Source organism: Panthera uncia (assembly GCF_023721935.1).
Source record: "Panthera uncia isolate 11264 chromosome B2 unlocalized genomic scaffold, Puncia_PCG_1.0 HiC_scaffold_24, whole genome shotgun sequence".
NCBI classification, from domain to species: domain Eukaryota; kingdom Metazoa; phylum Chordata; class Mammalia; order Carnivora; family Felidae; genus Panthera; species Panthera uncia.
This window is the reverse complement of record NW_026057580.1, coordinates 96,660,497-96,685,488: the sequence shown is the minus strand read 5'-3', so window position 1 is coordinate 96,685,488 and position 24,992 is coordinate 96,660,497. Positions and strand designations below refer to the sequence as shown.

General features: G+C 37.5%; 1 protein-coding gene across 3 annotated transcripts in view; it reads right to left on the bottom strand.

Moving 5' to 3' along the window:
• Positions 1-24,992, bottom strand: part of ADGRG6 (adhesion G protein-coupled receptor G6) — a 140,544-nt gene that overhangs the window by 73,328 nt on the left and 42,224 nt on the right. For all 3 annotated transcript variants that reach the window (XM_049654465.1, XM_049654466.1, XM_049654467.1), the window contains exon 3: positions 1,417-1,758. In XM_049654465.1, coding sequence (XP_049510422.1) covers positions 1,417-1,758 — 342 coding nt within the window. The remainder of the gene's footprint in view (positions 1-1,416; positions 1,759-24,992) is intronic.

Genomic DNA, 24,992 nt, shown 5'->3' with positions numbered 1-24,992 from the left:
TCAAGGATGTGAAGAAGTTGTAAATTCTGTGCACTGCTGGTGGGAAAGTAAAATGGTGCAGCCACTGCAGTTGGTTCATTAAAAAACAGTAAGAGGGTTCCTTAAAAAATTAAGATTACAGTTACCATATAATCTTGAAATTCCATTTCTGGCTATATCCAAAAATATTGAGGAAGGGTCTTGAAGAGATAATTTTTTAACGTTTACTTATTTTTGAGAGAGAGAGAGAGACAGAACACAAGTAGGGGAGAGGCAGAGAAAGACAGAGAGACAGACACACAGAATCCGAAGCAGGCTCCAGGCTCTGAGCTGTCAGCACACAGCCCAGTGCGGGGCTCGAACTCACAAGCTGTGAGATCATGACCTGAGCCGAAGTCAGAAGCTTAACCAACTAAGCTTTCCAGGTACCCCTTGAAGAGATATTTGTATACCTATGTTCGTAGCAGCTTCATTCACAATAGCCAACAGGTGGAAGCAATCCAAGCATCCCTCAATGGATAAATGTATAAAGATATTGTGGTATGTACATACAAGGGAATATTATTCAGCCCTAGACTGGACAGAAAACTTGACTTATGGTACAACATAGATGAACTTTGAAGACATTATCCTAAGTGACATAATCCAGTCGCAAAAAGACAAAAACTATATGATTCCCCTTATAGTCTAGGGCATTCAAACTCTTAAGCAGAAAGTATAGTGTTTTTCAAGGGCTGGGAGTGGGGGAAATGGGATGTTGCTGTTCTACGGACAGAGTTTCCATTTTGCAAGATGAAAAAGTTCTGTGGCTTTGTTACACAACAGTATGAATATGCTTACCACTACGGACTTGTGCACCTAAAACTGTTTTACGATAATAAATTTTATGTTATATGTATTTTACCACAATTTAAAAAAATTTTAAGCAACTAAAAAAAAAAAAAAGAAATATTTAAGGTGTTTTCCTCAGGCTATGTTGTTTATTAGCTTAAGTTATAAATAACTAACTTTAATTTATATGCTAATTTTTTATATTTGTTCCGTAGCATAGTTCCTTAAAAGGGCAGCATCTTAAAAGCCTAAAATAAAATGATTTCTGAATAGGAAAATTTAAATGTTCAGTGATGTTAGAAGTACAGCTTTTAATTATTAGCTGTGGAATATCTACAATATCTTCCAAGCAGCCTTTAAACGCTCTGCATATAAACAATATAAAAGAATTCAGCTCTACTGTAACCAGATTTTGGATCTGGTAACTATATATTGCTAATGAGAATGCTGAAGGATATTAACAGATTCTTGCCATTAAATTCTAATCCTAATCATTCACATTCACATTCACATAAAAGAGCGTAACTCTTGTCTTCTGGTCCTTGTGTTTACTGTAGAACATGCTAAATGAAAGCAGAAGGTTGGCGTCGTCTTTGGTTTACATACCTCTGATGTAGCTGGCATTGAAGCCTTTCTTCTGGATGCTAAAGTCACTTGAAAAGGACACATGCATCTCATTCGCACTGGAGTTAAACGATAGGCCTTTGGCAGTTGCTCCGCAAAATTTAGTCTGGCTCTCTCCATTATCAAGGGATAATGAGTCATAAATGCAATTGGGAGCTTCTTCAATGTCGAAATCATTAAACGTTATCTGAATGATATAGCCGGTGGGGGCTCGCAGGGTCCACATGCAAGCCTGACTGTTAGGATAGTCGTTAGGATAGCACGGAGAAGTAAATGTCCCAGAAGGGTTGGATAGGATGACTCTGCAGTTGGCACAGCCCCACACTGTTGGCCAGACAAAAGAGAAACAGAGACAAGGGTGGGGATTAGAGGCATACAATAAACCAAGAATACCACACACTGGGGACAATCAAATAGTAAACATTTGAAAATACCAAAATATAACCATGAAAAATAAAAGGAGAATGAAGCCATCTCAAGGAGAAAAAGCAAGAAAGGAACAAAAAAGTAAAAGAAAAATACAAAGTTTTAGAGCAATGATTCTTAAACTTGGCAGGGAGGGAGGGTCATATACTCTAAGAATCTGGTAAAAGTTACAGGAACTCTTTCTAGTAAAACACATGAAAGCCAGTACATTGTTTTAGGGAGTATATGAGGCCTCAAGAGGCAACAATGGATTTCCCAAAGGTGCACTGGCCCAGGTTAAGCATTTCTACTCTAGAGAGTAATTGAACCAAGGTGGAAGGAGTTATAGAAACGCAAAGGTAGAAGTCAATACTATAACCACAGATATAAGGGAAGATAAATACTTAGGAAATACATGTTTAAAGAGAAAGCTACCAATACAAAATAAACAAACAAGCAAACAAGTTATCTTCGGGCAGATTGTATTTTTTTCTAAAATTCAAATAGCCATCACCTTGCATGTGTGGAATATTTATAGTTTTGAAAATGCTTTCACTTGTTTCATTTGTTCATTACAGTTGTTACGTATATACTTGTGTGATTATCTCTCATTCATTCAGTGAATAATAATTGAGTGCCCGTTATATGGCACTATTCTAAATAGTATAGATTAGTCAACAAGAAAGACAAAGTCTATGCCAGAATGATTCTTAGAATTCAGTTTTGGGCCCAAATAAATAATACAATATAATGACAGAAGGCAATATGAGGTAGGAAGAAAAGTAAAGAAATCACGTATTTCTCAACTATTAGCTCTCCAGGCCATAATCACCAGTTGGAACCAGAAACCAAGGTCTACTGTCTTTCTATCTAGTTATGCTTTTGCAATTAATATTCACGTTTCTTTCTATAATTGTATAAATGTAGGCGGTAATTTCATGTATTCAACATTCTGGATAAATAAAGTGCCATAAAACTGACATTTACACTTTCAAACAGTAAAATGCTTTGGCCATGTTAATGGAAATCACTCTAAATGTATTGTACTCCTCCCTCTTTTACTGGGTTGAATAAAATATGCAATAACTTTTCTTGAACATGGTAGTTACTACAAATACTGCTTATTCTTCCATGATTCAGTGAAAGAAACAAGGACTTATCAGATATACTACACTGCTCAAGTTAGGTTTTTCTTTTTTCTTTCCCCTGTGGCCACCTTGTGTTATGTGCTGTATCCTTGACAACTCTGTTCCCCATCAATTCTTTCTAACTTGCCCTCCCTCTGCTTTTCCTCCCTGGGTCTCCATTGTCTTGTACAGGGCTGAAGACAGAGGAAAACAATTTATAATCACTAAGTGTTGGCCAAATGCCTTCTCTCATCCATCCTTGAGCCACCACATTCGTCTCCTTTGTAGCTTTAATCAGAGCAGTGTATTACTTCCACTTGTGACATTATTTGCTTGTCGGCTTCTCTGAGCCCAACAAGCAGAGTATGTACTGTTATACTCACTGTCTTACTCCTCAGGACCTCACGGCATCCCTGGTGCATGGAAGACTTTCAATAAAATTTGTTAAATTTATGAACAAATAAATGAATAACTTAAATCAATGGAAACATGTCTCAATTAAAGAAGGATGAAGTACGGTATAAGCCAAACAAAGTCTAAGTCAGAAAAAGACAGCATGCATGAACTCTGGAATATCTCTTTGGATGGGGCTTTAGGGCTCTTTCTTCCAGTTATTTCACTCATAGTATAGGACTGAGAACACTGGGCTGACACATTAGCTTCCTGTTACTGTACCTTGGGCTCAAGAGAGAGAAATAATCCTAATAGATTAACAGGAATGTATCCAGTAAAAGGCAGAAGATTAAAAAAGAAAAAGAGAAAAGAAAATAAGATACAATCTCTGTGTCATTTCAACATGCATGAAACAACAGCATTTTTCCAAAATAAAATGCTATCCACTACATCCAAAACCCAATACTGTTCATGAATTCCTTTAGCCTGATGTACATATTTTTGGTCAAATTCTTCTCTAAGATCTGAATGAAAGGTATAGGAAAATTCAATGTGGACGCTGTAATCTCAAACAAGTTAATCTCCTCAGTTTCACTATCTTCACACAACAATAAAAGCACCTACCTCCCAAGGTTATTGAGAGGATTAGATAGGTTAATGCAAGGTCCTTGGAGCCACACAGTTAGCACTATATAAATGTTAACTATTATTAATCATTACTATAACACAAAATCTGTGCATCAATAATTTAAGAGAGGAAAAAAAACAGCACTCCACTTTAATAGAATCTCTTTTTCCCTTAGGCCCTCTTTAGGATGAAAAAGAGAAAGGGAAGACACCCATAATATCTATTTAAAAAAAAAAATTTACAGCATTCTTCTGTATGATTTTCATCTATAGTTGCAAGATAGCATTTAGAGATAGTGCTACTAAATAGAGATTATTTTAGCTGGATGAAAAATCGGTTAAACTAGGTATAGTATCATCATGTTAATCATATTTATACATAACTTCACGGTAAAGGGCTTTCACATATACTATCTGACATCATAACAACCCTGGGAATTAATACCACCTCTATCTTCAGATGAAACAAATAAGGCTGATACAGATTATGTAGCTTGCCCAGAGTTACACATCTAATTGATAAGAGGACCAAGATTCAAACCAGCTCTTCTGAATGTAAGTCTAGTGTTTTCCTAGGGAAAAAAAAAATTTCCACAACTAAACAAAAGACAGCAAAGTGGTGGGCTCAAATACTATTTTAAGAGACAATGTTTTCTAATGGGCAATTTCTTAAACATAGTGTAATCACCCTGATATCAATATATTTTAAGAAACTAATTTTGAAATATTTTAGTAAAGAATACTAGGTAGTCTAAAATATGGTGATTTGAATTTGCCCATTTAGAGCAATCATATGTCACGATTAATTGATTCCTATACAATGAACTAGGTCATTAAGAAATTAATTTGTTCTCTCTCGGGATGCCTGGGTGACTCAGTCAGTTAAGCATCTGACTCTTGATTTCAGCACAGATCATGATTCATGGTTCATGGGATCGAGCCCAGCAATGGGCTCTGTGCTGACAGTGCTGAGCAGTTGTGGGATTTTGTCTCTCTCCCTTTCTCTGACCCTCCCCTGCCCATGCTTGCACGCTCTATCCCTCTCTCTCTCTCAAAATAAATAAACATTTTTTTAAAGAAATTAATTAGTTCTCTCTTAAAGGCATAGCTACTTAAGTAAGGGGTGCCTGGGTGGCTCAGTCGGTTAAATGGCCAGCTTCACTCAGGTCATGATCTCACAGGTCATGGGTTCGAGCCCCATGTTAGGCTCTGTGCTAACAGCTCACAGCCTGGAGCCTGCTTCAGATTCTGTGTCTCTCTCTCTCTCTGCCCCTCCCCTGCTTGTGCTCTGTCTCTCTATGTCGCTCAAAAATAAATAAATGTTAAACAAAAAAAAATTTAAAGGCACACCTACTTAAAAAGATGGCTCCTGAAGTAGCCACTGAATGAGGTCTTGGTAAAACCAGAGTTAACATATTTTCTAAACAATACTCAACTCAAAATATCTGGCTCAAATGGTTTTCAAAGACGGATACAGTAACATATTCACACCTATAAATTTATACAAGCAAAGTTTTCCAGTAATCTAAACAACAAACCAAACACCACCCCTAGCTCTTGCCTATGCCTGCCAGGGTTTAGCAAGAATTTACTTACACTTATTTCCCTTATTTTGCAAAACTTTATTCTTCAAAGAAATTCCAATCTAAGATTGAAAACCTCCCAGTCATGCCAAAGCCTACTTCGATTTATAAAGAGCATTTAGATCCAGATTTAATAATCGTTATCTTTGGTTCTGCTGTTTTTTGTTTTTTTTTTTTTTTTAATGTTTTTTTTTAATCTCAGAGATTTGGATTCTTACTCCAACCTGGTTTCAAGTACTTGCCTGTAACTCAAATAGTATGTTCTTTAAAATCTAAGGCAGGAGTATCTGGCTCCAAAAGATAAATCAAAAGAAATCCATTTTAGCTGCTTTCAACACAGATCTGTAGATGGGATAACTGGTTTTCCTATAATGTGTTAAGTGGTGAACAAAATGCATACACTTAAATCTTATTTTTTTTTTTTATGTGAATGTGTATAAAACTGTCGCTGATGAATTTGCTGGAAAACCTAGCTGGTGAAAACCATCTCCAGAAAATGATGCTTAAGTCGCCTGTTCAGTTTGCATCCATCTGGAGTCATTGTTTGAATTATCTATGTGAATAAATTACATTCTAATGAATAAAGGTTATTAGTTGCTTAAAAAGGTTTAAAATATTTAGTAGCCGTGGTGGTTTCTGAAGATGACGTGTAAAGGCCAACCACTGAGAATTCCAGGATCGGTTCTAATGCCTAACGCTTCACAAAGCCAGGAAGAGCCACACAGGATTGCTCCAGATCAAGTAAAATGCTGCCAGATGTAACGCTGCTAAAATGTCAAATAGAAATAATACTTTAGATGCTGGCATATATTGATTGACTGATAATATACAAAACTATACATAATACAGAGTCATTACAGTGAAGTGTTTAAATTTAAGTGATTTCAGGCCTCTGTGCATATTTTTTCAGGACAGCAAAGAATCTGAAGGCAGTCTGGCTGTGACATCTGTGTTTCTGTCAATGTGAAACACTTGGCAAGCTCCCCCTCCCCAGCCCGCCCCACCCCGCCTCTGCAAACCCTACACTCAAAGACGGCATTTCCACGGACGGGAGGATCCCTCCTAAACCAGGGTTACACTGGTCATTCCAATCTCCTGCTGGAATTTCCAGCAGCCAAGCAAGGATATCAATTCACTCCCAAAGTCCTCCTAAAATACTGGCTTCCCCAGAGCTAACCAGAAAATGGTTTGATTTCCCACTGTGATGTTTCAGCCTCAAAACATTCTTTGGAGGCACCACGAATATGAAGCTATCGCAATGACTTGCACATTAGTTCAAAAGGGTACCATTTTACTTGAATCAGTTAAGTCTGATATGGCTAGAAAATTAACAAGAAGTTGAAAGTTCCTTGATGAAGCACCATTAAGCTTGACAACTTTTTTTTGAATCTTCAAAGCGATTCATATGCACCACACCTTCAGATACATTTCTATCTTCTATAGTATTGTTCATGTTTAAACTTCAAGTCTTGCCTTTCCATAACCACTGGAACATTAAGAACATTCCATACGTAACTCTGAAAGGTAATATTTTCTGAACCAATGAGTGAAATGATGGAAAGTCTTCCAGATTCACTTCATTATGTAGCTATATCTCCCTTGCAAGAGGATTAAACACACAAGCACATGTGCATGCATATGCACACACACCCACACACATGTTCATGGGAAACTGTTCTCTCTTAACCAGTGGTTGAATCCTTCTCCAAGCGTTTAAAAAACAAAACAAACAAAAAAACAATCTAAAGGCAATGCATAATTTGAAACAACCTAAAGCTGTAGGCCCGATCACTTAATCTACCTTTTCTGGTTAGTATGTTCAAGTCTCTTATCCCCTTCCATATTCCTGCACTGCAAACCCCAACTCTGTATTAATCCAGCCATGGACCTTCTTCCTCTCTAATACATAGGCTTCTGAACACTGCTGAAAAGAATCCACAACATTGTTCAGATTGTTTATATTATAGCGGCTTCCAATTTTATCTCACTCACCCTTTTCAACACTTGATGTCTCTGAACACTCCCAGATTCTTGAGTAGTCTTTTCACTCATAGTTCCTACCTTCTCCTTATTCTCCTCCTGCCCTTCTCTCAGCCCTCTCTCAGCAGGCACCTGCTCTAACTGCCCTCACAATCTTTTCTATTTCAAGCGTGATTCTCAGACCCACAGTTTCAGCATCACCTGGAGCTTGTTAGACACACAGAATCAACCAGACCTACAAAACAAAATCTGTATTTTACAAAAGATATTCTGGTGACTCATAAGTACATCAAAATCTGAGAGGTACTCCCTTAAATCACAACATACTACGGAAGCCAGTCACAATCTCCGTGCGTACACCTTCTCCCAAAGGGATTTGCCCCTCCCACATCTCACGCAGTCATATTGGTAACCATCACCCCAGGGAAGGATCCCTGACCTGAAGGGAACCAAATCACAGTCTCAGCTACTCAGTCAGATTCTCTCTCTGAGAAAGTGAAGTTAGGGACACAGATAATTTATTCACAGAATGATGAAAAATAGAATGCCAAAGTTATACAAACTGAAAAACAGTGGCTACCTTGCCCACTTGCAAACAAAGGGCACTGATGGGCAGAAAAAAGAGAAAGAGAACAGATGTAGAAAACAGAGAGGCGAGAGAAAATCAAAACTGTGAGAAGCACAGAGACTTTAATTTTAACATTCCATGTCCAGAAATCAATGGAAGGAGCTGTTCTTTGTGGCTTTTCATTGAATTCTATGACGAGAATTTATACCTACCATCTCACTTCTCTTTATGTGGCTTTAGTAGATTTCTGTTCCTTACAACCAAGTGTGCCTCAAGGCAGTACTTTACAGGGCTCTCCTCTCCCTTCAGTTTTTCTATGTCTACACTCATTCTCTCTGGATGATGTCATCCAAACCCAGGCCTTCATTATGTTCAAATGCTGGTGACATGCATGTCCTATTTAGCACCACACCCACACTTGTGAATGTCTACTCAATGTCTCCACTTGAAGGTCTCATAGATCCCTCAATTCAAACACCATTCCTCAAATTATTTGTTTTTATCCACTTTATAGTTGTTAGTAGCATAAGAAACATCCAAACTAGACCTCTGAATATCCTCCTCTGTCTTCTTTCTCCCACGCCTTCTCGAATTTTTATCCAAGACTATGACATTATATTATCCATGGTTATTTAATTCATCTCCTTATCCCATTCCCATGGCTACTTAGCTTAAGTTTCACATCTTTTCTCTCTTGGACAAAAGCTCAGTAGCTAGCCTCTTTGTCAATAGTCTTGTCACCTCCAACTCATCCTCCACATCACTACAAGAAAGATCTATGAAAATGCAAATGTAAGGACAAAAATGTTTTCTCTAACTCAAAATCTTCTCTGGGATCCAAAAGGACAAGCCCTCTTTGAATGACACATACAGCACTCTAGACTGTCCTGTTCACACTGTCTAACTCATCCCTTACCATCCCCATATCAACTCGCTCAATAAATACTTATTAAGTAAGCATCTCTGCACCTGGCACTGTACTGGCTGCTAGGAATACCAAGCATATCGTGGACAGGATATAATCCCTGACTTTATGGAACATACAGATTATTTCAAATACAGATAAATAGATAGCAATAGCACACTGTGCAAATTGCTCTGATAGAGCAGGTAGATGAATGCAATCACCTAGGGGTAGACTTCGTAGAAACAGTGCCATTTCTAACAGATGAGAGAAACTAAGACCTAAATATGCAGCACGGAAGTGGGCCAAGTTAAGAGGGAGGCAGGGGAGAAAAAGAGAAGTGTTCTGGGCAGTAGGTCAACAGGTGCAAAGACCAGCAGGTAAAAGAGCTAGCTGACTGTTCAAGTAACCTAAGAGTTTAGTTTTGTGGAAATGTAGTATCTAAAGTGGGGTGAAAGAGGAGATAAAGGGTCAAGGTAGGCAGAATTCTGTAAGCCACACTAAAAAAAAAAAAGAAAAATTATAGTAAAAGCAGAAAATGAAAAGATTTTAATTATGGAAAGCAAAACAATCAGATTTGTATTTAACACAGATCTTTTTTTTTTTTTAATCCTTACTCTTGCATACATAAACCACAGAAAACTACCAGTGAACAAAGATCCTTGTAAGAATCACTGCAGCCTCATTCAAGGGACTTGACAGAGGACCAGAAGAAAAAGACAGCAAACTACCCTGGCAGCTTATTTGGGGAGAGCAAAGAACAGTCCCAGCAGTAGGAAGACTAATTCTACAGGGACTTCCTGCAGCAGAGCCTAACTGCCGATGGGTAAGATATAAAAGCAGCAAAGCGACCAATCCCATGTTCATCGAAGATCTGTCTTACTCTGATCTTCCGTGTTTTATCACCCCTGACGAAAAACTGAGGGAACTATGAAAAACAAGCACCCACCTAATGTTCATTTCACTTGAGAATGTCACAGAAAACTTTTCCATATGGATTATCGAGGCAGTGCTGCAAAGTAAAACTGGTTTGTTTTGGCACTAAACCAGAAAAATAGTGCTAAATAAAACCAACAGAAGTGGAGAATATCTTATCCTAATTACAGCTAATTATAGTTCTAATAGCCATGAAGGCAATGATGTCATTATTGGCTCATCAGCACATTACTAACTTCTTGAGCACATGAATGCAGCTAATGAGATAATCCATATAAAATACTAGGACTGCACTTGGTTGTCAGTAAGATGCCCAAATAACATTAGTTTTTGGTGCTGTGATTGTGGTTATTAATAGTGGAGCATGTTAGCAATGTTTCAGATCATTTGTTCATTCATTCAATTTTCTGGGCCCCTACTTTCATTCGTTTCTAGTTCTGTCTTAGGTATCTTTACATATGGTTATCGGAGGATGGTCAGGGTTGGAGGTAGGAGTGAAAAGTTATTGCTTCCAATTTATTCCATGTTATGTGGTGCAGATGAAGAACCCGAAATTAATAGCTAGAACAAGTTTTGGTTTAACCTACCCTCCCAATAAGTTGGGAGAATATATTGGGAAGAAGATGGCAGTGGCAGAGTAAATGTGCACTGTAGCTCAATTTTTCCAAATGAGTCTTTAATTTCAGGGCATTAAACACACACACACACACACACACACACACACACACACACACATTCAGGCTTGTACATATAAATGACAGCCATTTAAATAGTGATAGCTTAGAGAAAAGTAAATTATAGACGCAACTGGCATAATTTTGTCCCTTTATGGAATACTTTTTATGTAAACATTTTAGGAATAAGGACTGATGTAAAAATTCCATAATATAGATTTTTAAAATAAAAATGTTTTTTCAGTAAGAGTTTCCATTTTATACATAAATAGGTTGTTTAAATACGCTGTCTCACTGCCTTAATCCATCACTGGAATTAATTACTTTTCAAAATATTTATATAATGTCAACTTTGCACACATCTCAAGAATAATATATTAGAGGACAGTCTGAAAGAGAGGGAGGAAGAGAAATAGATGATCTTAAGTTTGTTCAACACTCTCTGAAATTAAACTTTAAACAGATATCTTCTATTCCAACTCCTTTCTAGCTAAATCAAAGATCTAATAAAAAATGGTTTGTTATTATTTTTGAAAAACAACACTGTGGCAAGAACAATATACTCGTGATGCTGAACTAGAAGCTCTCTCAAGATCCCCTCCAGATCTAAAATTGTACCTTCCAAGAAGGTAAAATACTTCTTTAAAATTTCAGTACAAGCCAAACAATACTTCCGTATACACAGAAGCAGAGAATTGATAATTACAAAAACTATAATAACCACTAGAATTTGGTGAGTGATTACTTTGTGCCAGGTGAGAGAAAAGTACATTGGCTTCTTCTTGAAATAATCTGTTTATGTGACTATTTGGTAATACTACAAGTGGATCACAGTAGATTCTGGTCTTGACTCTTCCATTAACCAACCATGGGATCTGGGCTAGTCACTAGCCATGGAGGCCTTGGTATCCACGTGTGGAAAAAAAAAATGTCTCTTCTAGTTCTAAAACCCTAGTTTGGTGATAGATTCAGTTCTTCACACACAGTAGAGCTTCAATTGCTCCCTTTAGCAGGAGGAAGCTTCCGGGAGAGTCATGGAGATATCTGACACTTCTGGAAGGGAAAGAATGTGATGTATATATAATTCACCAGATTATGAGGCAACAGGGTCTTTTTGAGCATTCACGAGTCCCCGCCTGTTTGAGTTCATTTGTCCGCTCTGGAGCTGTAAATCAGGCAACACAGGTTGAATGGAATTAGACCTAATGGTCAGCAAACATCCTGGCTTCTGGGATATATTCTGACTGCTCAAGAAAATTTCCACATCTTGCCAACAGTAGTTATTGTGCTATTTTGGATATTGCTGGCTTAAAATTACACAGCAAGCTGTCTCAGATTGTGAAGATTTAGAGTGTGGTTACATCAGGGGGGGAAAATCACCTACTTTCTACCTAATGTAGCTGCTTTAGTGTGTTCTTGATGCCTACAAGCTTACTTTACAAAAGAAAAACCAGTTTATTACTTTTATAAAGTTAATACACCTATTGAGAAGTGAAGTTGAATTTTGGTTTGCCACACCACTGCCAAAATGTTTATCTAATTTTGAATTTCTCTGGGTTGGGGACGAGGTGGTGTAGGCACCAACTCTGTAGTGCCTCTGGCAGGCGATGCACATCCAGGCGACTCCATCAACTTCTCCACATCTACACTGCTTCACCTCTACCCCGGGGACCCTCCACATCAACCACACAATCTGCAGTAAAAACACACTTGAAAAAGTTCATGAAGGTCACCGAACTTTGTAATCACAAACTTCCAGGATAGTATAAGAATCTACTTGCTTCCTGTCTTTTAGTCAGTTTTGTTTTTAAACTCCAGAAAACTGGGAGAGTGACTTGTGATAGGTGGGTGAATAAGGTCGCACCTGCAGGCAAGCCAGAGAGAAGGCCAAACCACCAAAAGTGGGCGGGCTGGGTGGTCTACAGAGCAAACAGTGCAGTGTGTTTCCCTTTGGAGGCACAGACCTAAGAACAGAAGTTTGTAGAGGTCTGAACTGGGGCAAACTGACTGTCACTGGAGAGCCTAGGAGTGCTCAAGCTGCAAACATCTGTTTTGCTCAACTATTTGAGGGGCTTAATGATCACTCGAAATTTCTGTCAAATTGCTTCTACGCTCCTGACTATTTGGCTTTGCAGTGTTGTTTGAGAAAAAAGGGAAACATTATTTTTAACATACAGATTCCTTTCATGATCCCATGTAGAATATCAAGTAGGCAACTTTTGGAGGGTGTTCACTAAGGAAGTGACTTTGGAACAATAATAGGTATAACATTATCCCGGATAGTGCAAGTTATAACACAGAGTGTTATAATAACACTGATGAAGAGGCAGACTGAGCCCCAGAGAATTTTGCAATGACACAGGGAAGTCCATTTTACAGAAAAACTGAAAGGGAAATTTCAAATAATGGCAGTTTGGGATTCCAATGTAAATACAAAGCTTTAGATACATATATATCATCTTTCTAGGGGAGGGTATATATGATGGGAAGACTCTGTCCTTCTGGCATCAAATCTGAGCCCCCCAAAAGATGAGAAACTTTCGATCTGGGGATTCTTTAATAATGCATTAAAGTAAATAGGAGATATTTGGATAACATATCTTTCTGAAAGTTACTTACTAAGATAATTTGAGTTGAGTCTCTACTCAAGAAAATCAAAAGGATTTTCTTCTCCCTCCAATATACACAGCTGACTTTCAGAGTTTTTTGTTTTCTTTTTTAAATGTTTATTTACTTACTTTGAGAGTGAGAGAGAGCATGCACGTACTCATGTGAGCAGGGGAAGGGGCAGAGAGAGAAAGAGAGGGAGAGAATCTCAAGCAGGCTCCATGCTGTCAGTGCAGAGCCCAGTGCAGGGCTCGATCCCACAAACCTGCAAGATCATGCCTTGAGTCATAATCAAGAGTTGGACACCTAACCTACTGAGCTACCCAGGTGCCCCTTGACTTTCAGTCTTTTAGATGAGCAAGACACTAGGAATTTTTGTGAAGGACCACCCAGCCAGCGTGGCCCTGTTCTGTGTGGAAAGACTGTTAGCCTCACAATGCAAAATGGGCCAAAAAGCAAAGTTGATATTTTAACAAAAGTTAATATTTGCTTGTAAAGTGGTGGAAATAGCTTACATACATGCGATTTTGCCTGAAAGGAATAGTGTTTTAAATTACCAAAAATACTTTTTTCTCTACATCATTTTTATGGATATTATTTTATGATACTTCACAAATTTATTTTCTATAAAATTAAGTCACGATTCAAAAGAAGACAAGGCGGGTGAAGTTCCTCAGTCGCTATTTGTCTCATAACAGAATTTGTAAGAAACATACGTATCACACAGAACTTAAGACGCAGGCCAGAGGCTCCTGGTTAAAACATAAGAGCAAAGGTTCTAAGTGCCTGGATGGAAGACAACATAGGGCTGACAAACGGAGGATCACATGTGGTCATTAACAACTCAGACACCACAAAGCCCTGCCCACAGAACGAGGGAAAAAAAAAAAAAAGGCAAAACCTTAAAGGACAGCCTGTCTTGCCATTTGTTTACTATATTTGAACACTTGCTCCCAGGAAAGCTGAAAATTAAACACCTGTAGTTCACAGAAGCTCTTTTGGGCACCAATCTAAATTTCTAGTTGAACTGGCTTTGAAATTGCTCCTATGCCAACATCTTTACAGCTGCTCTCAGTATGTAAACCCTGCATACACTTGACTAGAAATAGCACATTGACTGGCTGGAACTTTCTGCACAGCGTTTCAGTGAAAGACACTACTGTCTTCTAAAGCACATTATTCAACAATTAGATTTGGGCTGCCGATGCAAAAGACAAAGGCGGCACTATATCCTGTTCCATTCAATCAATTTTCTTCATGATGTCATGCTTAGGTGCAGCCTTTCAATTCACAGTTTGATTTTTTTACGTGGCTTCTAGTGATGTACAAGTCACTTAAAAAGATGTACATCTACCTCCAGGGGTACACTCATTTCAGAAATATGAGGACTTTGGTTAGAAAATCTCCTAAGTTGGAGTAACTGGTCTATTAAAACCATTAATAAGGGCGCATGGGTGGCTCAGTCAGTTGAGTGTCTGACTTTGGCTCAGGTCATGATCTCGCAGTCTGTGAGTTCGAGCCCCGCGTCAGGCTCTGTGCTGACAGCTCGGAGCCTGGAGCCTGCTTCGGATTCTGTGTCCCCCTCTCTCTCTCTGCCCCTCCCCCACTCATGCTCTCTCTCTGTCTCAGAAATAAACATTAAAAAATTTTAAAAAATAAAAATAAAACCATTAACAAAGGCAAATGCGAATGCTAATGAAATTTTAATGAAAAAAGTACATCCGATTGTCCCCCACTTGGTACATCATCCAAGTAATATTAATGTGCTTATTCTTTTGCTGTCTTTTGTGGATTAAAAAAATAGAAAAAGAAAAGACAATGTCAATGCTCAGTTGATGTGATTCAGGGTTTTAGGAAAAGGCCGGGAGGGAACATGTTACACTAAGAGTGTTTGATAGAAGATGGGATTGAATCATTGCAAGGCGAGTGGTATCTCGTTAGCCACAAGTGGAAATGTGTTACGGCAGATTAAACGATTACATTTTCCTGTCATCCTCCTTTGGTAGCTGGTAATAAGAAATACAAAGAAGTAAAATAAAATATATTCTGGACACAGCTTGGGTGGGAGCCTTTTGCTGTCTGCTTCCCCTTTGATTCTTTGGGTTCTATCCAATGAAAATGGAAGTTGACAGAAAAAAAAGAAATGGTATCTCTAAGATGACCCCCCTTATCTTGAGTTCAGAATGTGACATTGTGTAATGCCAGTACACAAAGTTACAGACTTCCTTCATCCCACATAGAGAAAGGATTGGTTTTTTTTGTTGTTTTGGGTTTTTTTTTTCTTTTTTGCTTGTTTTTTTGGGTTGTTTTTGGTTGCTGCATCTGGCGGGTGGGGGATCTGAAAATTTTGTGGTACTACCACTGAAATTTAAGACTATTTTTCTTGGCATCCTTCATCGAATTTTAGTCACTTCTTTCCTTGTCAAATATTTTTTTCCTGGATTAAATACCACGGATTCATAAGATGAGTCAAGCTAAAAACAAAACAGTAAAGAATGAAAAGGGCAAAGTTCTACATGTATCACATAACGTGTATGCATTCTGGATTTATACATGATATATATGTAGACAATTTTCATGAGGTCAGACAGCATGTCTCCCCGATTTACTTCTAAATCTCTAGTGCACAATGGCACGTGGCAAGGATTCACCACTCAAACACCCAGAAATTGAGAAAAACCAGACATACATACCGCACACATGTATACTTCAAAATATACACAACATTAACACATATGTGTTTACATATATTTTAAAATATATGTGTTACAAGATAATTTTTAATAACCATGAGTTTTACATGATAGAAGAGCATCAAGTCATTTGTTCCTTCCTGCTCATGATAAAAATTAAATTGAATTCTGTTCTAGGCTGAGATTCTATTTGAATTCATAGAATATGTTTGCTACACTCTAGTCAATCTCTACTTACTATGTGTAAGGCACACACTATAGGTACTAAAGAGGAAAATCATTTCCCTTGGGGATAACAAGAAGCCACAGCAGAGATGCCGGAAACTTGCTGATGTAGGAGGCTGCTTCACTTCAGGACAGTTGTGGACCTCATACGCTGCTTCTTCAACTTGAACCACTTGGATCTCTATCATTGTAACATTCAGTAGGCTATCACTGCTCCTAGTTCACCCACCTCGTGCCCTTCATTTTACAGATGTGGAAGTGAAAGCCCAGGAGGCTTTCCCACGAGAACACCATGAATGAAAATCAAAATGGAATTGTTTCTGCTTCCCAACTAGGGTAAATGCAAATAGTGTCTAATATCTGTATGCTTCTATTCAATTTAAACATAGTAAATAAATTCGGGGTGCCTACAGTACCTGAGGTCATGCACAATTATCTTTCCATGTGTAAATTAAATACTTACAATAATCTTGCAAATTGCACTATTTTGTGAATGAGAAAACGGACATTTCTGCATTGTTTGAACGTACTTCTTCACTTCTACAATCTAGCCCATACCTCTCAAAGCCAGGGATCACATCTAACTGGGTTTAGTCAACATTGCATGCTACATCTGCTTCTAAGTGGTGGTAGCATGGATGGTCACAGTATTAATAACAATGAATTTAATCCAAACTTTCTTTAGAACCAAAGGATTTCAAGGAATCTTAGAGTTTAGATAACCCACTCCACCATGTTTCTTACCCTAAGAAGCAGCAACATGAAAAGAACATGAGCTTTGGAGTAAGGGGGACTTGCCATTTGTATGTGATCTTGAGCAAGTTACTTAACCTCTAAACCTCTATTTCTTCTTAGAAAAGGAAAGATATCACCTCCTTTTCTTTTTTTTTTTTTTTTTTTTTTTTTGTGGCTACTGAATGGATTAGTGAAATTCTATGCAAAGTACCTTATGCAACAGCTGGAATATGACATAGTTATTTGATTACCGATGGTGCAATGGATGCTGCAAAGCACCAGCCAGATTCCCCTGAGATCCCCCTTCTCTCAGATGCTAGGACTGTGAGCTACTGAGAGTTCACAGTTGAGTCTTCCTCAGAAGACTGCCATCAGCTGAAGACAGACACCTCACCCATAGTCAGACCCCCATCTGGTGACTGACCAAAGTAGCAATACAAGGCCCGGCCCCCTTGCCCCAACTCTGAAGGGCACTCTAGCTCCCGAGCTGCCTATAGTGTCTGCTGAGGCTATGGTTGTGGCCATTTGAAGCCCAGCTTCTCCCTCTGCCCTGTTCTTCTTTCCCTTCCTCACAGGCATTGAATGAAGAGTACACATGCTAATCTCTATCTCAGAGTTTGAGCTGCAAGAACTCAACCTGTAACATCCGATCATCTCATTGTCTTGTGCTCGAATGAAACAACAGGCATTGAGGATGCTCAACAAAGAAATCTCCATTCAAACTGCACTGATGTGACAGAAAAATACTGAAGTGAGAAGTAAAAGATGTATGTAAGCCTGGTGCCAGTCACTACCTGGGTATGTTGGGTTGCTTAAGGTCTCAGTTTTAATGGTTTAAAATGTGACGGATTATAACTCTGACATAAAGTTTAAGTTCCCTCATTTTAGTTCTGTCTTTAGGCCCTAGTGTTTCTACCAGGCCAAGGAAAAAATTACCTGTACTGAAAAAAAATCAATGCTTTTATTTTTATCAATTCCTAATCAATTTACAGACCCAAGATAATGAATACAGAGATTGTGGTATTTTTCTTGGGGTGTCTAGGTGACTCAGTTGGTTAAGCATCTGACTCTTGATTTCAGCTCAGGTCATGATCTCACGGTTCATGAGTTTGAGCCCCACTCTAGGCTCTATGCTGACAGCATGGAGCCTGCTTGGGATTCTCTCCCTCCTCTCTCTCTCTCTCTGCCCCTCTCCCCCCAAAAATAAATAAATATTAAAAAATAAAATAAAGATTCTGATGTTTTTCTTAACATATTTGGAATGCAGAACCTTCCAGATTAATCTAACCAAGTAGAAATTTGCTAAATAATATATTATGGAACATTAATAAAAACGTATTATTGGTAAGTAAACTTTCCTATATTACCATGAAGATTGAAAGTAAGTTTGAGGAAACTAGTCCTGCTAAGTATTTCAAAAGAAAACTCCATGATTAAATATTTCTGTGCTCATGACTCATGAATTTTTTGAAGCACAGAGAGGAAGTTATTTAGTTACTGAAGCGCACTTTTGTGCACAGTGAAGTAGCAGATGCTTTCAAATGATTCAGGAATGAACAGTGGAAGGATACTTTTAAATAATCTAGGGAATTAGAAAATGACATTTTTCTAATATCCTATTTTTTACCAATCCAAAGGCATACATTTTTTTCTGCTGGAAAAAGGACCTATCTCATGCCTGTATCTAAATTTGCCTCTTCCATTTGATCTTTTAGCATCTGATGCTGAGTCCAATTATAAGAAGGTTCAGTTGTTCAAAGTTGGATTTTTATATTTCCTTTGATGTATTCTCTAGAGGGTTTAACGAACACCATTTTAAAAATATACTGTACTAGAACATAAAGCTATCACTCATGTTTGTTTTTTTATTGAATTTCTGGTAAGCGGGTGGTGTAATGATTCTCAAAACCTTAACTTCACCACTCCATTACCATGTAGCTAATGGGTTCAGAAAAATCCAACCACAAAAACATAATCACAGTAGTTCTCTGTAAAGAGGTACCTGAAACCTCATTGATCACAACACTTAAAATGTTCCCTGTGAAGGTCAAATTCAAAACATATTTATGAAAAATAAACCTTTATGTTTAGATTTTAAATCTGTTGGCCAGAAAAAACATGGTAGTTTGGTCCAGAATATAAAAAGAAACTAACATAGGAATCCAGGAGAATATTCAGCAACTTTATTCAAATAAAAACTCTCGTTGGTACTTGGGTGCCATGATGAAGAGCTCCCCAAGAATTTAGAAATCAGATTGTTCTTTAAAGTATTCGATTTTAACTCTTTTGCATTGATACTAACAGACATAATCATCTTAGAAAAAAGTCTTCCTAAGACTTGACTATTAGCATGAATGCAGAGAAAAACAGTGAGTATGGTATAAGGGTGTGAGTTCATATGGTAAAATAAGAACTCAACGGTACGACCTATCTAAGTACTATAATGGGCCAGCACGAAAATCTTAGAAAATGGCCCAGAGACTGGGTGCCACTAATAAGATCAAGTCTTTCAGGAGATGGATACACAAGGCTCATTTGGATTGAAAAGGTTACAAATGGGAGCCATCACAGTGTTCTAAGTCATGTTCAGACCATTGTCTGGTTTCTTACACAGGTGGACCATCTACTCTTCTGGTTCCTCTGATATTACTCATTATATATCAACAAATTTGTTCATTACAAGTTGGTTTCTCAAGTAGAGAGATCCCCATGACAGCAATATAAACAGGGGCAATATCAAAAATATTTAACAACCCATAACAATTAGACATGGGCCCCAGTCAATCAGAGTAGACACTGGCCAGGAAAGCAGAGCATTAAAAACAGCTGAATATCAGTTCTGACTATAACTTCTGCATTTACCTTTACTTGTAAGTATACTTTCAGTTACTTGCTTAATATTTTCCCTCCCTCTTATACTGTGAGGTCAGTGAGCACAGGGACTGTCTCATTTAGTACAATATTTCCAAACCCTAGTATAATTCCTGGTCCTGGCATTAGCTCTGAGAATGCATGAATGGATGAACAAACAAACATTAGTCTGGATGAATCTACTGTTAGGAGATAGATATACTTTCACAGTGGGTTTAAACTCAAACTTCTGAGCCTTCTAGACTGCAGGTTAGACCAACTCACCATGGCAAAGAGTAGCCTTTGGAGAGGTCTCTTGAGAAAGTTTCATCAACCTCCCTACAGATAGCCCACTATTCTGATTCAGCCCTGCAGACACCACGGGATTTCCCCGCACAGAACCTACAGTGAGGTTACCAACATAAGAAAACAACTTTACATTTTTTGCCTTCTGAACACAAATCTAAGACATAACAACTAATTTAACGATTAAGATAATAAGCCAATTTTGCTGCAAATGAAAATCTGGCTCGTAGTTCTAAGTCTGCTTATTGAAACAGTCAATTTAATTATGAAATAATAAAACTTTCTTTTTTACTTTGTTACGCTTTACTCCCAGACTATTAGCCATGTTGCCATTGGGAAAAATGCAGTTTTACTTGAAATCACTTGATCATAAATTTACATGAAACATAAAATACACCAGCTTAGAGGGCATATTCAGAACATGCCTGCAGGGTGAGGGGCTAATCTTTAGGATTATTGTTTCTTTCTCTATTGCATGTCAGAAACACCCACTAAAAATTCATGCGTTTAGCTGGCATGTAAACCAGAAAGACTTTTTGAATCCAAACACAGTTGGTCATGTTGTGAAAAGGATTTCTAACCAAAAAAGCAAGAGGTTGAATACCATGTTTAATTTCATATTTACAAACCAAACTTTTGTTCCGTATTTTCATTATGTATACAATGTTTATAGAGATCAGCCAACAAGTATGGGCAGAACAGACTCTGCCAAGGATACTAAGGGATTTTTTCCTGTGATATACATTTTCCCCTCATCTAGTTCCTAACTGAAAACTGAAGACAGATTAGAGACAACTGCATTTTTATATCAAAAACTCAACACATCACCAAATCTGCAGCACACATTTCTTTTCTCCTTTGCCACTCTGTAGAAAATTTCTCAATCATGCAAAGTTTTCTAAAATGCAAAAGGAATATTCCTTGTGTCCCTTTTGGCTTTTGTAATGGACAATATTTTACAATCCAGTTACTGAATGACTCCTAATTCTTATCTTTATTTGGACTGATAGGACTCAGTTTTTCTAACCTGTCTCTTACCTTTCTGCTTCATTCTACCCTTGAGTACAAGGAATTATTTGAAGAGGGAGTAGAGTCAGTTCATTTCCTCATATCACTGTCATTTCAAGAGATTTGCAAATATCCTGTATTCATCAATCTATTTTATCACAATGACAACTAGAGAACTGTAATTGAGTATCACAACGTTAGATATGTTAAACAAGGTGTGTGTGTGTGTGGGTATCTCTTCTAAGTTTCCTTTCCATTAAATCTTACCTACAAATTACTGCCTAAAATAGAATAGAAACAGAAATGGAAACAGTTTTTAGTTACCATTTTAAGGCACCTAACTACGTTAACAAAAGTTTTGAAGGAGGCAGTGCCTCTTGTCATAATATCAAAAGTCTAAAGAAAACATTAACGAGCTAATTGTAAATTATTAGACTAGCCTCAGAAGTTTTCTTCTCTTTAAATATTCTTCCACACTGTTTTCTTTAAAATGTTTGTAATTAAATGCCAAGTTAATCTTAAATGCAAAGGATAAACCATATTATGCCTTTCAAGTCATGACCTAGGAGAGCTCTGTGTGATATGCTAAAACTCATGTAAAATATTCAGATAGTATGAATAAAGCATTTCACATATTTTAGTACAAGGTTACAGTATAAAGAAAAACATATTTATATGGTTTATCACATTATTAGATGGTTTCTCTCTCTCTCTCTCTCTCTTTTTTTTTTTTTTTTACCATTTTGACCTCATGCAATATTTTTCTTATCACTAATACTCTGGAAACAAAACAATCAGTGACACCATCTACAGAAGGTTTTTTTTTTTCCCTTTCTCATTTCACAGAGTATTAAGTCCAGAATAATAAATCATGTATTAGCATGCAAGCTAGATCCTTCCGATTTCTGTCTAAACACTCTTTCAGCCTTTCAACTGAAAAACAACAACAACAACAACAACAACAACAACAAAACCACACACACAAAAACAAAAAAACTCCAGTAGGGGCTGTAACTCTTCTTCAGCAGAGATATCTTTCACATATTTCATTTAGCATTTAGATAAGCTTTAGAAACAGGAATTCAGTGCTGTGAATTTTAAATTAATGAAGTATACTAAATATATAATATGATGGGGTATCATAAATCTTAAAGTTTCAGTTCAGCAGAATATAAATTGAGAACTCCCCTTTTCGAATTTTTTCTTTTGCCAAATAATTCACAAAAAGTCTTGACTTTTTGTACCACGTTAAAATAAATAAGTGAGGGGTGCCTAGGAGGCTTAATTGGTAAAGTGTCCAACTTTTGGTTTCAGCTCAGGTCATGACCTCATGGTTCCTTAGATTGAGCCCCATGTCGGGCTCTGGGCTGGCAGCAGGGAGCCTGCTTGGGATTCTCTCTCTCCCTCTCCCTCTCCCTCTGCCCCTCCCCTGCTCATGATTGCACACACACTCTCTCTCTCCCCCCAGATAAATAAATAAACTTAAAAAATTATTAAATAGAGGCACCTGGGTGGCTCAGTTGGTTGAGTGACTGACTCGTGGTTTCACCTCAGGTCATGATATCACATTTTCACGAGTTTGAGCCCCGCGTCTGGCTCTGTGCCAGCAGTGTAGAGCCTGCTAGGGATTCTCTCTCTCCCTCTCTCTCTGCCCCTCCCCTGCTCATGCTGTCTTTGTCTCTCTCAAAATAAACTTAATTTTTTTAATTATTAAATAAAAGGGTACGAATAGCAAGCAATACTTTTATATACTTGTCAAAAAATCTCATTTTACAGAAAATGCAGAGAATAGATTTACAGACAAATATTTATATTTTTATCCAGCTTAATACAAAGCACCCATTCATGTGTATCTGGGAGCCACAGTGAGATACATATAAAAGCAATAGTACGTGACTAAGTTAGAAGTCGGAATCTCATCTGTATTCTCAGCAAGGAATTTACTTGTCTAAATATATTTTAAAATAAATAAAATTTGGTCTTTTCCATTACTTTTCTCTTCTAAATATATTTAACATATTTAGTGTAGGGAGATAATTCATGCCAGATGAGTATGAATGAAAATGATTTCATTCATTTTTCTACTATATGGTTGGCTCTAGGAAATTTTGATAATTTTTTTAAAAATTGCTTATAAACTTAGTAAAATGAAAAAGAAAACTCAATGGAAAGAACACTACTGTCAGCTTTGTGGCTTATTATTCTGACTCGGTAAAAGAACAGCTGAAATGGCCAGGTAATTATGAACACTTCTATAGGCTTTATTTAGATGGTAATGTTTCAATAAGAATACTCACGAAATTAAAGGTTTCATAATCAATATTCTCAAGTTAATGATAAGGATCATTTCTCCTAAAATTCTCTTTAACAGAACATACTATGTGCCACGAAAGAATAAAAATCATCTATTTTTCCCCCTTGGTTCTTCAGGATATTATAATTTCTCATTTTGAGTAATAATCAACTACAGCATAAATATGGATTGCGAAGGCATTGTAAAAATGGATCTCCTCTGGAATTTGATTTTTGTAATAAATCCCTGAGACAAACTTAGTTTCCTAATGTTTTTCCTTTCAACAATTTTCTCTAGTCTCTGGGGAATGTTTTTTCCACACAGTTACACTTTGCCTCTTTACCACTTGCTCCTCCTTCCAAAACTCCCACTGCCCTGCTTCCCTTTCACTTCATTTTAGTCCTTCTTTGCGCACAGGTCCTTGCAAGGCAGGCTTTTATAACAAGTTGAGTCACCAAACACCAAAAATGTGTTTTCTAGATTAGCCCTAAATGGCACACCTTCTAGGCGCTGGATCTGACACCAGCTTCTACTTCTGACATTCACAAAACAAAAACAGTTTGGGGGACATTTCAAATTTGAGTGATTGAGGTTTTTAAAAAGTTGGTATTCATTGATAAAATACTCATAGAATTACAGAATTCTAACTGGAGTAGAATTAGAGGCCAGACAACCCACGATTTCGTTTTATAAAATAGAAGAAGGAAGAAAGGGAAGGAGGACAGCGTAACCTGTCCAAGGCCACATAATTACTCACACCGTTACTCACACATTAGTCAGTGGTACAACTATGATTAGAATCTTGCTCTCCAATGACCTCTCCATTCATATTTCCAAGCAAGTAATAAACCAAGATCTCAGTTTTCCATTAAAAAAATGTATTAGGCTCTTATAATATGTTAACCAGCTCAATGAGGCAGACACTATTAATAACCCTATTGAAGAGTGAATAAAACCAAAGGTTAAAGAAAATTAAGCTTTGTACCCAAGTCACAAAGCTTCTGAGTGGCAGAACCAGGAATCAGACTCAAGAAATCCACTCCAGGACTTCTCTGTCACTCTAGGAGTCCCATTATTAATTACCTTCAAATACAGAAGTCAATTCTAGGCTATCATTCTTCATTCTGAAGACCCCTTCATTCTCAAAATCCACCAGCAAGAAGGAGACTCTCTTATCACGTTCCTTTTAATTTTTAATACATCTTTCCATAATGACTTCCCATACCAATTCTGACCTCTGGATTTTATCAAACTGTTATTTTCTGTAAAGATTAAAAATGTTACAGCCCAAGTCATCCTACAGTGCCTTGCAGGTGAAGATGAACAGAGAGAGTAATATAGTAGAGCAATACTCTATTCATTTAAATCCCTTAATTTACTATGAAAGTATCCTCAGAGACCTTATGATAACAGAAACATGCATTATCTAAACTTCAAATAGATACTCCAAGTTTTTAAAAGCTACCCACTTGTAACTCAGCAGCATCACTGATTAAGAAATAAAGATTTCTCTGATTCTACCTGGAATAGGTGGGGAGACAGGATGCTTCTCTCTCTGGGAAAGTCTATGACTCAAAGAGCCTAAAAAGTCCAGAAAGAATGGAAGTCTCTTTATCTTTTTGTTTTGTTCCTAACTAAAGGGTA